The 11,740-nt window shown below is 47.3% G+C and overlaps 1 protein-coding gene across 1 annotated transcript in view; it reads right to left on the bottom strand.

The window, feature by feature from the left end:
* The window catches only part of Sptssa (serine palmitoyltransferase small subunit A), an 11,049-nt gene extending 10,682 nt beyond the window's left edge, over positions 1-367 (bottom strand). Inside the window, exon 1 of the mRNA XM_050138888.1 lies at positions 166-367. Coding sequence (XP_049994845.1) covers positions 166-277 — 112 coding nt within the window. The 5' untranslated portion in view covers positions 278-367. The remainder of the gene's footprint in view (positions 1-165) is intronic.
* Positions 368-11,740: the final 11,373 nt, after the last annotated feature.

Here is an 11,740-nt window from a genome sequence, read left to right as displayed (position 1 = left end):
CCCCACCCCCACCCCCCCCCCCCCCCCGCCGCGCCCGCCCCACCCAGCCCCGGCCAGCCCAAGAACACGAGATACTGACCCCCGTCCGCTCCCACACACACACACACCCCCCCCCCCGGCGCGCGCGCCCCTCCGAGCCCCGGCCAGGCCAAGAACACAGGATACTGAACACGGTCCGCTCCCAGGGTTCCAGCATGTAGAGTGCCGTGACCAGAAGGTACTGGTAGTAGAACCAGGACATCTGCTTCCAGGCCCGCGCCAGCGCCATGCCCGCCATGCGCCTCCCGCGATGCAGCAGCGTCAGGCCGGCCCGCGGCCCGCTCGCCTCCTAAAGCCCCAGGCCTCTGGGCCCGCCCGCCACCACCCTGAGCCCATTGGCCCTGCCGGCTCCGCGCGTCACCGTGTACGCCCAGCCCCGCGCGCACCCGAGCGGCCACCGCTGGCCCCGCCTGACCAGCGCTTATTGGCCAGGAGGCTACCTCGGATGCTCGCGCTCCGCCCCGCGCCTCGCCCCCCCCCCCCCCCCCCCCCCCCCCCCCCCCCCCCCCCCCCCGTGCGCTCCCCAGCCCCGGGAAACGGTCTGGGGTTAAGCACCCGTTCTGCATCCCCACGCGCCTGCAAGGCGGTTGCAAGACAGGTTCCAGTGTCACTGGCGTCCAGCCGAGGGTTTGCCTTTAGGAGGCAGGTTCCTTCAGACCAGCTCGGAAGGGTTCCTCTAGGAACAAGTGTGTGGAATCTCTCTCTCCTGCCTCTGGGCCAGGGGATTATAGGGCTGGGTGAGAATGCAACCAAGGAGTCAGGTGTGCAAATAGTGTCCGGTGCCAGAGAAAATAAAGGGTCAAAGAGAATGCAGATGTCAAATGTCATTCAGCCAAGGTGTTGAAAACTGTAGAAGTGACGTGTCCATCAGTTCTTCCCTTCACCCAGGCACAAGCATGAAAACACACATATCTAGGCCACATTACCCCCCCCCCCGGTACTTCTTAACCTAAAGACAAGAACTGTCCATAAACAGATGCCCATCTTTCACTGGTTGCGCTTAGGAAACAACCGCACAGGTCAGGATCAAGAGAACGCACTTGATCTAGTGAGTTCTACAGACAGCTGAGCTTGAGGTCGCGGGAGCTGTCGCCTTTCTGCCGGCAACGGTACCAGCTGTATTCTACTCTTAAATCTCGGTTCATACACTACTTATGGGATGACATAATAAAATGACCTGCAATTTACATGTTTAAAAGGTTTGGGCCTACAGATTTAAGCTTTAAAACTTTCAAGGTTGACAGCTATTAAAAAATATCAAGTGTTCCTTACGAGCGAAGACCTTACAAGCTACAATAGACTCAAATCTGCTTTCACAGAGTACCTAGTCTACCAGAGAAGGCAGGCAGGAAGACTACAATGAAGTTTGATAAATGATATGTGTTCTGTGTAATTAGATTGGAAGGGTAAAGGCTACTGGACTGGACAAGTACTAACAGGAACATGGGTGACAGATGTTCCAAACACAGAATAGCTCCCCTACATAAAAGTCTAGTGTTTGGTTCACAGGACTAAGGACCTGTACTGGCCGGATTTGCGTGTGAACCTGACACAAGCTAGAGTCATCAGAGGAAGGAGCCTCAGTTGAGGAAATGCCTCCATGAGATCCAGCTGTAAGGCATTGTCTCAATTAGTGATCAAGAGAGGCGGGCCCAGCCCATTGCAGGTGGTGCCATCCCTGGGCCAGCGGTCCTGGGTTCTATAAGGTAGACTGAGCAAGTCATGGGGCTCAAACCAGCAAGCAGCTCCTCTCCAGGGCCTCTGCATCAGCTCTTGCTTCCAGGATCCTGCCTTGCTTGAGTTCCTGCTCTGACTTCCTTCACTGGTGAACAGCAATGAGGAAGTGTAAGCCAAATAAACCTGTTCCTCCTCCCCCAACTTGCTTTCTGGTCATGGTGTTTTATTGCAGCAACAGAAATCCTAAGACAAGACCCCACTAGTCCCGTGATTAAGTCAAAGCCATTAGTCATCTCAGACCTTTGGTTAGTTTTCCTTTTTGGTTTTGGAGAATGTGTTCTAGTTTGTTTTTCTGCTGCTGTGGTAGACAGTATGACAAACAAAAACCGTAGGGTAGAAGTCTACTTCATCTTATAGGCTACAGAACACCACTGAGGGGAGCCCAGGCAGGAACTCAAGACAGGAGGCTGAAGCAGGAACCACAGAGGAACCCTGCCTACTAGCATGCTCTCCCTGGCTTGCTCAGCTTGCTTTCCTTAACAGCCCAGACCCATTTGCCTAGGAATGACACTGCCCATAGGAGCCTGAGACCAACCACATCAATCAAAACACTCACCCACAGACCAATCTGATGCTACAGTCCATCCCCACTTCCCGGGTGACACTCGTGTTTATGGCGATGACAATAAAAACTAACCAGTAAACAGGGTCTCAAGCTGGCCTTAAACTCACAGTAATTCACCTGCCTCAGCCTCCTGAGTGCTGAGATTACAGGCATGCACCACCAAACCTAGCCTGGATACAGGATGGTTAGAAGTAAACTCAGAAATTGCCAAGAGGTGGCGGTGGTGGTGCACGCCTTTAATCCCAGCACTCGGGAGACAAAGGCAGGCAGATCTCTGTGAGTTCGAGGCTAGTCTGGTCTAAAGAGCTAGTTCCAGGATAGGCTCCAAAGCTCCTGAGAAACTGTCTGGGGGGTGGAGGGGAAGTAAGCTCAGAAATCAAACGATCTGAGCTGAGTTTCTTCTGCTGGCTAGTTTTCGCTGCGCCAAAAGGCATAAGCTGTTTAGGGAGAAAATTCATCAGAAGCCCCACCCAGTCCTTAACCCTGTGAGCTACAATGCTAACCTGCCAGGCAAGGCATGCTCACTGGTGCAGTAACAGCATGACTATTACGGGGATAACAACTACTTTCTAACAGGATTTTAGCCCTGATCCACAAGAGAGAACTCTGGTAGGGTAAATCTGCTCAAAAGCTGGGGAGGGCATTAGGCCCGAGGAGGGAACCTGCTACTATTGTTTGCTAAACGGGCTTTTAGTTAAGCTGCCTTTAAATATCTACATTCATACCCAGCCAAAGAAGCTTCCGTTTGCAGGGAGGGACAGTTAAAGCAAAGACTCCAAACTGGTCAAAATGCAGAGAACAGGTGGCTGTTGAGTGCTCGGCCCTAAACAAAGCATCTATATCATTTCCTCCAAGGTTGCAGAGGAGGAAGAAATAATGCAGGAGCCAAAGAATAAGAAGGAATGGTGCAAAACACTGTCTTCTGGACATCAAAGGGGGACGTCTCATTCAAACCACCACAAGTAGAGCCTACTGAGAGGAAGTTAAGTCTCTGGGGCATGTCTTGGAGGAGGTTCTAGACCCTGGCACCTTCTTTGTCCCTCTCTGCTTCCCATCCTCCCACAGGCAGCTTGCTACATTATTGCAGAATCAAAGCACTTATCAACCTATTGTGGAATATTAATTTAAGATGTGTTACATCTGTTTATATTGTGGAACATTTGTTTAGTGGACAAAGCTGTGTTCCATTCTCTTATGTAGCATTTAACTCTGTGAAACTGTGTTACTTTGCCTGTCTAAAACACCTGGTTGGTCAAATAAAGAGCTGAATGGCCAATATTTATGGAAGAGAAAGAATAGCCAGGCTGACAGGCAGAAAGAATAGGAGGAGAAAGCTGGTAAGAGATGGAGGTATGAAAAAAAGGAGAGGGGGCACCAGAGGCCAGCCACCCACCACCTACCTACACAACTAACCACAGAGTAAGAAGGAAAAAAAAAAGACAGAAATAGAGGAAGGTAAAAGCCCAGAGGCAAAAGATAAACAGGATAATTTAAATTAAGAAAAGCTGGCTTGAATTACGCCAAGCTAAGGCAGGGCATTCATAAGAAAGAATAAGCCTCCATGTATCTATTTTGGAGATGGGTGGTGGGTCCCCAAAGAGCCTAAGAGTAAAAAAACAAACAGCAACATCAACCACAGACTGAAAACTCCAAAACTGTGAACAAGTAAGCCTCCCCTCCTTTCACATTGACTGTATTGGGTATTTTATCAGAGAATCAGAGAACTAACACAATCTTCACCATAGATCTTCACAGTTTGGAAAATTAAAGAGTACTGTCAGATTTCCGAGGCTTACCAATGTTACTCAGCTCCCAATGGGAATCAGAGGGGAGGTGTTTATTCTCAACAGGAGGTGTTATATCTCCTCTGCCTGCTGTACAGTAGCCTCACACCTCATCTTCCTTCTTGGTCCCCTAACCCAGACTTTCCTCTCCAGTGATGCAGTGAATCTTCTAAGTCACCCCAAATTTACATTGCCTCCAAAGGATAAGGATAAGCTCTCTCCCCCAGGCACCTGGCATTATTACTACTGTCTGTAGCATGAGCTCTTTCCCCCTCCCCTGTACTTACATTTTTAAAAAAATAAACAACAATAAGAAAGACCCTTGTAAAGTGCCAAGTCCCCCTAGTCCTGTTCTCATTGGATTCAGGTCATCTATCAAGGATCAACCCCATTGTCAAACCCCAGAAAACCCCTCCCTTGGAGCTCCTGATGCCTGTATTGGCACTGTCTATCAAGAGGGTTGTACTTGCCATTAAATGAGCTCTTGGAGAACAAGCCATGGACTGGTCCGTTTAGTCCTCTGGCAGTGCCTGAGACGAAGTAGATTCTTGAACTGGAGCACACCTCAGCAGGAAAAGGTGCTTGTTACCAAACCTGATGGTACCACGAATTTGACCCCAGAGACCCACATGCTAGAAGAAGAGAATTGCCTCCTGCAAGTTATTCTCTGTGCACGCACACACAAACACACCCAAATTTGACTTTTAAAAGATTAGCTGGGCAGGGGTGGCACATGCTGTTTAACCACAGCACTGGAGGCAGAGGCAGACAGATCTTTGAGTTTGAGGCCAGCCTGGTCTACAGAGCGAGTTCCAGGACAGCCGGGGCTCATAATAAGAGAGATTCAAACAAAATACATCTAAAAGGTGAAGTGCTCCAAGAACTGGGGATGGGTCATGTTTGTTCTTGGTTTTGATTCCGTGTAGCACGGATGGTTAAACTCAGTTTCTCACACACCTGGCAAGATCTGTGCCACTGAGCCACGTCCCTCTAGTCCCTTTGTTAACATGGTTTTCGTTTGGTTTTGATTTTCTGATTACTTTAACACATAGTCCCACTAGCTTGCCAAGCCGGCCTTGAACTCATGCTGTTGACCCAGAACTTGAGATATTCCTCCTTCAGTCCCCCAAATAGCTTCAATTACCAGCCTATGCCAACAGACCCAGCTTCCAAAATACAGTTTAGCAAGAATAGCGTCAGAAAAGCAGACACACATTGTCTTAGTTATTTTTATTGCTGTGAAGAGACACCATGACCATGGCAACTCTTATAAAGAAAACATTTCACTGGGGTGGCTTGATTACAGTTTCTGAGGTTCAGTCCATTATCCTGATGACGGGGAGCATGGGGCGTGCAGGCAGACGTGGTGCTGGAGTAGCTGAGAATCCACGGACACACTGGGTGGTATCCTGAGCATAGGAAACCTCAAAGCCAGCCCCTGGAGGAAGCCACACACTTCCTCCAACAAGGCCACACCTCCTAACAGTGCTATAAGATTATAGGGGCCAATTACAATCAAGCTACCACACAGGGTCATTTGGAAAGCTTCAGATCACAGATAGAAAGCCCCCAGGCAGCCTGGGTCTCTCCACTCCCCACTAAGATCACGCCATTCACCAGCAGACTGCTCTCAACTTCCGCGTTCATTGCTTCTATGAGACTTGTATCGGAATATAAAACCCCCAAGTTCAACCTTTTTTTAACTAAACACTTTATGTAAAGGCAGCAAATCTTTTGGGGATCTCATTCTTGGATTCCTTTCATCCTAGTTTCAAAGACGAAGCTACTGGAATTAATCTGAAGGGTAGGGAAGGTGCAAAGTGCCCAGATAATCTAGGACGGGATCAGCCCCTCGGTAATGTTAACACAACCACCTCTTACTGTTTCAGGGTAAGTCCTCAAAAAAGCACGTGAGCCTGGGCATGGTGACACACACCTTTGATCCCAACACTCGGGAGGCAGAGGCAGGCAGATCTCTGTGTGTTTGAGACCTGCCTGGTCTACAGAGCGAGCTCCAGGCTAGCCAGCTATATAATAAGACTGTCTCAAGTTTTTAAAAAATGCACGTGAATTTCTGATTCTTTTAGAAAGAGTTTTCATTGAGCATTTATTGAGCCAGCATTAGACACCTAACAATTATGAAATGAGAACGTTGTTCTGCTTTTGGTAATTACACTCTGCCGTGCTAAGTAAAAAAGGTGCACATGGTACACCCAGATAACAAACAAAATAGGGACAGCTCAGAGGGAGGGAGCCCTTCCAAGCTCTGTGGTAACTGAAGAAGGAAGCAGATGAGGGAAGGCTTCAGGCAAAATGAAGAGAGGTTAAGGGTAAGCAGGTACAAGGCCTTTCGGTTAGTTATTTAATGGGCGTGAAATAAAACCTGTGATTCATTTGGCTGCAACCTGCAAGTACCTGATGTAGGGAGAACGGGAAGGAAAGTCGGTCAAGTTCAAAACATGGAAGGGTTTGAGGATCAGGGAAGTGTGAGAACTGTGGGAGTTAGAACTAAGCGCAGCGCAAATCGTGAGCTTAGGAACGAGAGACTGCAGACAGAAAGGACCCACTAGGTTATTTAAAGCCTACAGTGAAGGGATGGCCACTCTAACTGTATAGCGGTTGTTGATGGTCTCCTCATTCCAGTCATTCTGCTTATGTTCTCTATATAAAGCCAATGCTGAAAATTTGGGAGCCATATGAGGAAGCAGCAACATTTAAACCATTGCATGGGTAAAGAGTGAGCCAAGCATTGTGCTTCACACCTTGAATGCCAGGCAGAGCTGAAGAGTGAGGCACTGACGCTGGCCACCAACTCCCCAGAATAATAACATTCCTAAAACAAGAGGAGAATGTCGTAAAAATTACAGTCAAAAGAAAAATAGTAGTGTGATGCCTGATATCTGTAAATCCAGCACTTGGGAGACTCAATCAGGAGGAGAACCAAGAGTTCAAGGCCAGCCTGGGCAGCGTGAATTCTAGGCCAGTCAGGATACAGACCAAGACCTTGTCTCAAGAATAAAGAAGGAGCCGGGCGGTGGTGGCGCATGCCTTTAATCCCAGCACTCGGGAGGCAGAGGCAGGCGGATCTCTGTGAGTTGGAGACCAGCCTGGTCTACAAGAGCTAGTTCCAGGACAGGCTCCAAAACCACAGAGAAACCCTGTCTCGGGAAAAAATAAATAAATAAATAAAATAAAGGAGAAAAAGAAAAGGAGAAAAGGAGAAGCAAAAAGGAGTTTCAAGTATTGAATAAACAAGACTTTCCAAATAAAATTAATAAAAGTATACCAGAATATAAAATTAGGGAACCCCTCCCCCCAAAAAACAAACAATATAATGAGGTATTGGACAGTATCTCACCCTAGGTGGGATAAAACATTGTTTTGAGACAGAATCTCACATAGTCTGGGTGATTTGGAACCCTAACCCTGCTGCCTCTACTCCCCGTGTTAGTATTACAGGCATGTACCACTCACCTGGAAACAGACTGTAAATAATAATAATAATAATCTTTCCCATCTTTGTTCCTTTTGTGCTTTGTTGGTTGTCTGTGTCTGTCTGTCTATGTGTCTCTGTATGTCTGTGTGTGTGTATACAGGCTTTATATAGCCCAGGCTGCCTTGGAACTTTGTTCTTCTGTTTGACCTCCTGGTCACTTGCATTACGGACTTATACCACACATTTAGCCCTTTGGTTTTTCTATTTCCTTGATCTCATTGTATAGCCCAGGCCATCCTGGAACTCACTATGTACTTATGTAGTGTACCTTAGCCTAAACTCAATCCCCTTGCCTTGCCCTCTAAAGCAGTGGTTCCCAAACTGTGGAACCTTTTCACAGGGGTCTCTTAAGACCGCTGAAAAACACGGATATTTACATTACAAATTCATAATAATAGCAAAATTACAGTTAGGATGTAGCAACAAAATAATTTTACGGGGGTCACCACAACATGAGGAGCTGTATTAAAGGGTCGTGGCACATTAGGAAGGTTGAGAACCACTGCTCTAGAGTATTGCGAATACTGGCCCGTATTTCCATGTTCCACCCACCTCGAGTTTTTCTTAAGGAAGCCTGAGAGCATGAGGATAGTCAGAAGGCTCTATCTACTGCAAACAAGTAGATCTAAGAACAGAGAGCCCGGTGGAAGGGAGTTCCAGGAGAATCAAACACTTCTGCAGCCGACCATCCGAAGTCAACAGGGCACCTCAGGGGCACATTCTATAGGTTTCAAAACAATCGAGGAGCTGGAGACATGGCTCAGTGGCTCAGAACTTACTCTGCACCACAATGACCTGAATTTGGATCCCAAAATCCATGTAGCAATCTGGGTGTTGCTGAAAGGGCTTGTTTTTCCCAGCTGCAAGAAGGGAAGAGGCCAGAAGACAGCCAGGGCTCGCTGATCAGCTGCCTGCCCGAGAAAACACAGCCCCGAATGTGAAGAGAGAAAGGGATAAACAGAGAGTGATGGGAGAGGACATCCTACTCCCTGAGGCCTTTACACACTCATACAAACAAATAAATACACTGATTTTAACATTCCCCATCCCCTAAAAATAAAATACACATTTAATTATGTTATGTTAGTTTCTTTTATTGTTTATTCTTTTCTTCTGAGATAAATTACCTGATAAATGCAATTTAAAGGAAGAAGCGCTTATTTCTGGCTTTCGGTGTGAGCATATCACCACAAGGAAGGCTTGCTTGCAGTGGGAACATTACACCATTGTCAGGAAGGAGAGAGAGAAATGGTGGCGTTCGGCTCACTCTTCTCTTCCTGATCTAGAATGCCAGCCCCTGGAGAGCGCAAACTAAATTCAAAGTGGGTCTTCTTTCCTCACTTAGGCCTTTCTAGAAACTTCTTCCTTTTTAAGCCTACAGCACCCTGTATTCCCAGGTGGTCTCCCATCCAAGAGCTAACCAGGCCCATCCTGCTTAGCTTCCTAGAACAGATGAGATCTGGTGCGTTCAGGGTGGTCTGGCCAGAGACCAGAAACACTTTCACAGACACACCCAGAGATGTGTTTCCGCGGGGATTCTAAATCCAGTCATGTTTACAATAAAGACGAACTGCCACAGGTCTACCCCTTGTCAACTCGACACTCCACGCAACTTTTTATTTTACCTCGTTTGGGCTGCAGAGATGGCTCAGAGGGTAAGCAAGAGGACCAGCTTTCAAAGCCCCATCGCCTACATTCACTCATTTACAGATTAAGTCATTTTGAGTTTGCCTACACGTATGTATGTGCACCGCATGCATGCCTACCCGGCAGAGTTCAGAAGAGGTCACTAGATTCCCTGGAACTAGAGTTACAGATGATTACTGAATTAATCAGGGTTCTCTGGAGAAAGACAGAACTGATAGACTGTGTATGTGTGTGTGCGCACATGCGTGCCTGTGTGTATGATTTATTAGCATAGCGTATAGGTATATGACTATTCCAATAACAGCTGTCTCCTGATGGAAAGTCCAAGAATCCAGTAGTTGTTCTGTCCATGAGGCTGGGTATCTCAGTTGGCCTTCCGTATATGGCAGAATCCTCAAGAAGTAAGCTCGTACCAGTGAAGGAATGAACTTGCTACCGAGAGTGAGGGCAAGCAGGCAAAGAGCAACCCCCTCCCCCCTTTAAATAGGCTGCAACCAAAAGGTGTGGCCCAGATTTAAGGAGGATCTTCCCACCTCAGAAGATCCAGATTTAAGGTGGGTCTTCCTCCTTCAAATAATACAGTTAAGAAAAATCCCGGTGTGCCCTGCTGTTTGCGTTTGGTTCATTCTAGTGTTGTCAAGTTGACAACCAAGACTAGCCAGCAGTTATGAACCACCTTGTGGGTACCAGGAACTGAACCCAGGTCCCCTGCAAGAGCAACAAGTACTCTTACCCACAGCCATCTCTCCACCCTCCCCCTCCCCAAACCAGACTAAAACAAAACAAAGACCACACATGCATGCCCATAACCCCAGCACTAGGGAGCGGAGACAGCTGCATCCCAAGGGCTTACTCGCTGACCTGCTTAGCTCAGTCAGTTTCCAGGTCAGTAAAAGACCCTATGTCCAAAAACTAAGATAGACTGACTGGTGGCTTACTCACTTAACCCCAGCAGAGACAAATGGGTTTCTGTGAGTTCAAGTCAGTCTAGTCTATGAAGAGTGAACTAAAATCCTAAAAGAAGCTTTGTCTGCAGAAACAGTGATTCAAATTTCAGTGCTGTGGAGAGACTGGAATGTCGCAGGTCCAGATACTAATTAATTACCTCATCTTGGGCTAGTTCTAGCCCTGGGGAGCAGCCATCCCTTACCCATCTGTGTCAGGACTGACATCTTGTGACTAACAGACACCCTTTGGAATCTCAGCAGACCAATACCAACCCAAAAGCCTGTGGACACCACCTGGGGCCTGCAGAAAAGCTTCCCCCATCTCCTGTACCCGCCTCTCTGATGCACCCACTGATGAATTTTAAACTCACCCTGGTTTATGACTCTCTTTGTTCTGTAAAACTATAGGCACTTCTTGAAACTGCTACCACTGGAACATGGAATTTGGGGTAACCTGGATCTGTGTTCCTGGGCCATGGTCACTCAAAATGGCTCCATAATAAACTAGCTCTTACTCCCTGTAAGATGAGAGCTGCGGCTTCTGTATTGGCAACAGTGAGTTACAGGTGTGGAAAGGGCAAGCCTGGCCAGCTTAAGTTTGTTGTTTTTTTTTTTTTTTTTTTTTTAATTCATTTATGGGGCTGGAGAGATGGCTCAGTGGTTAAGAGCACTGGCTGCTCTTTCAGAGGTCCTGAGTTCAATTCTCAGCAACCACATGGTGGCTCACAACCATCTGTACTGAGATCTGGCACTCTCCTCTTGTGTGCGGGCATACATGGAGGCAGAATGTTGTATACATAATGAATAAATTATCTATCTATCTATCTATCTATTTATCTATTTATTTATTTATTGTGTATTCATTATGTATACAGTGTTCTGCAGGCCAGAAGAGGGCACCAGATCTTACTACAGTTTTCTGAGACAGGGTTTCTCTGTGTAGCCTTGGCTGTCCTGGAACTCACACTGAGGACTAGAGTGACCACAAACTCCGAGATCCACCTGCCTCTGCCTCCCAAATGCTGGGATAAAGATGTCTGCCACCACTTCCACTCATTCTGGTTTCCTAAACTCCCAAAGAATGGCCCGTTAAGCTCTGCTTACAGCAGACTTCTCTAGCCTACAGCTTCCAACTCTCCCCGACTTCTGCAAACTAGCTCTAAAGGCCTAAGAACCACATAGGTTTATCACAGAAAAGTCCTACGTCCTGACTTTGTGTACAAAGTATCTGATAAAAAGCTTTAAACACAAAAAGAAAAAACAAAAAAAGAAAAGAAAAAACAAAAAAAAAAAACTTAAATGGTCATACTACCTGGATTTCAGGTGAACTTTCAATATAGTACAAATTGAAAACTCCTCTAACAGCAACTAAATGCTAGCATATCACAGTCCTGTGGTGGGGTAACTTGCTCCTTTAGATAAGGCTTGCAAGTGTCATTACTGTAATGGTCTGTCCTACACCCCCCCCCCCCCCCCCCCCCCCCCCCCCCCCCCCCCCCCCCCCCCCCCCCCCCCCCCCCTATAA

This window comes from Alexandromys fortis, unplaced genomic scaffold (assembly GCF_014885135.2).
Source record: "Alexandromys fortis isolate MF-2015 unplaced genomic scaffold, M_Fortis_MF-2015_v1.1 scaffold_35, whole genome shotgun sequence".
NCBI lineage: Eukaryota > Metazoa > Chordata > Mammalia > Rodentia > Cricetidae > Alexandromys > Alexandromys fortis.
The sequence above is the reverse complement of the archived record's forward strand: the minus strand, read 5'-3'. Positions and strand labels throughout refer to the sequence as shown.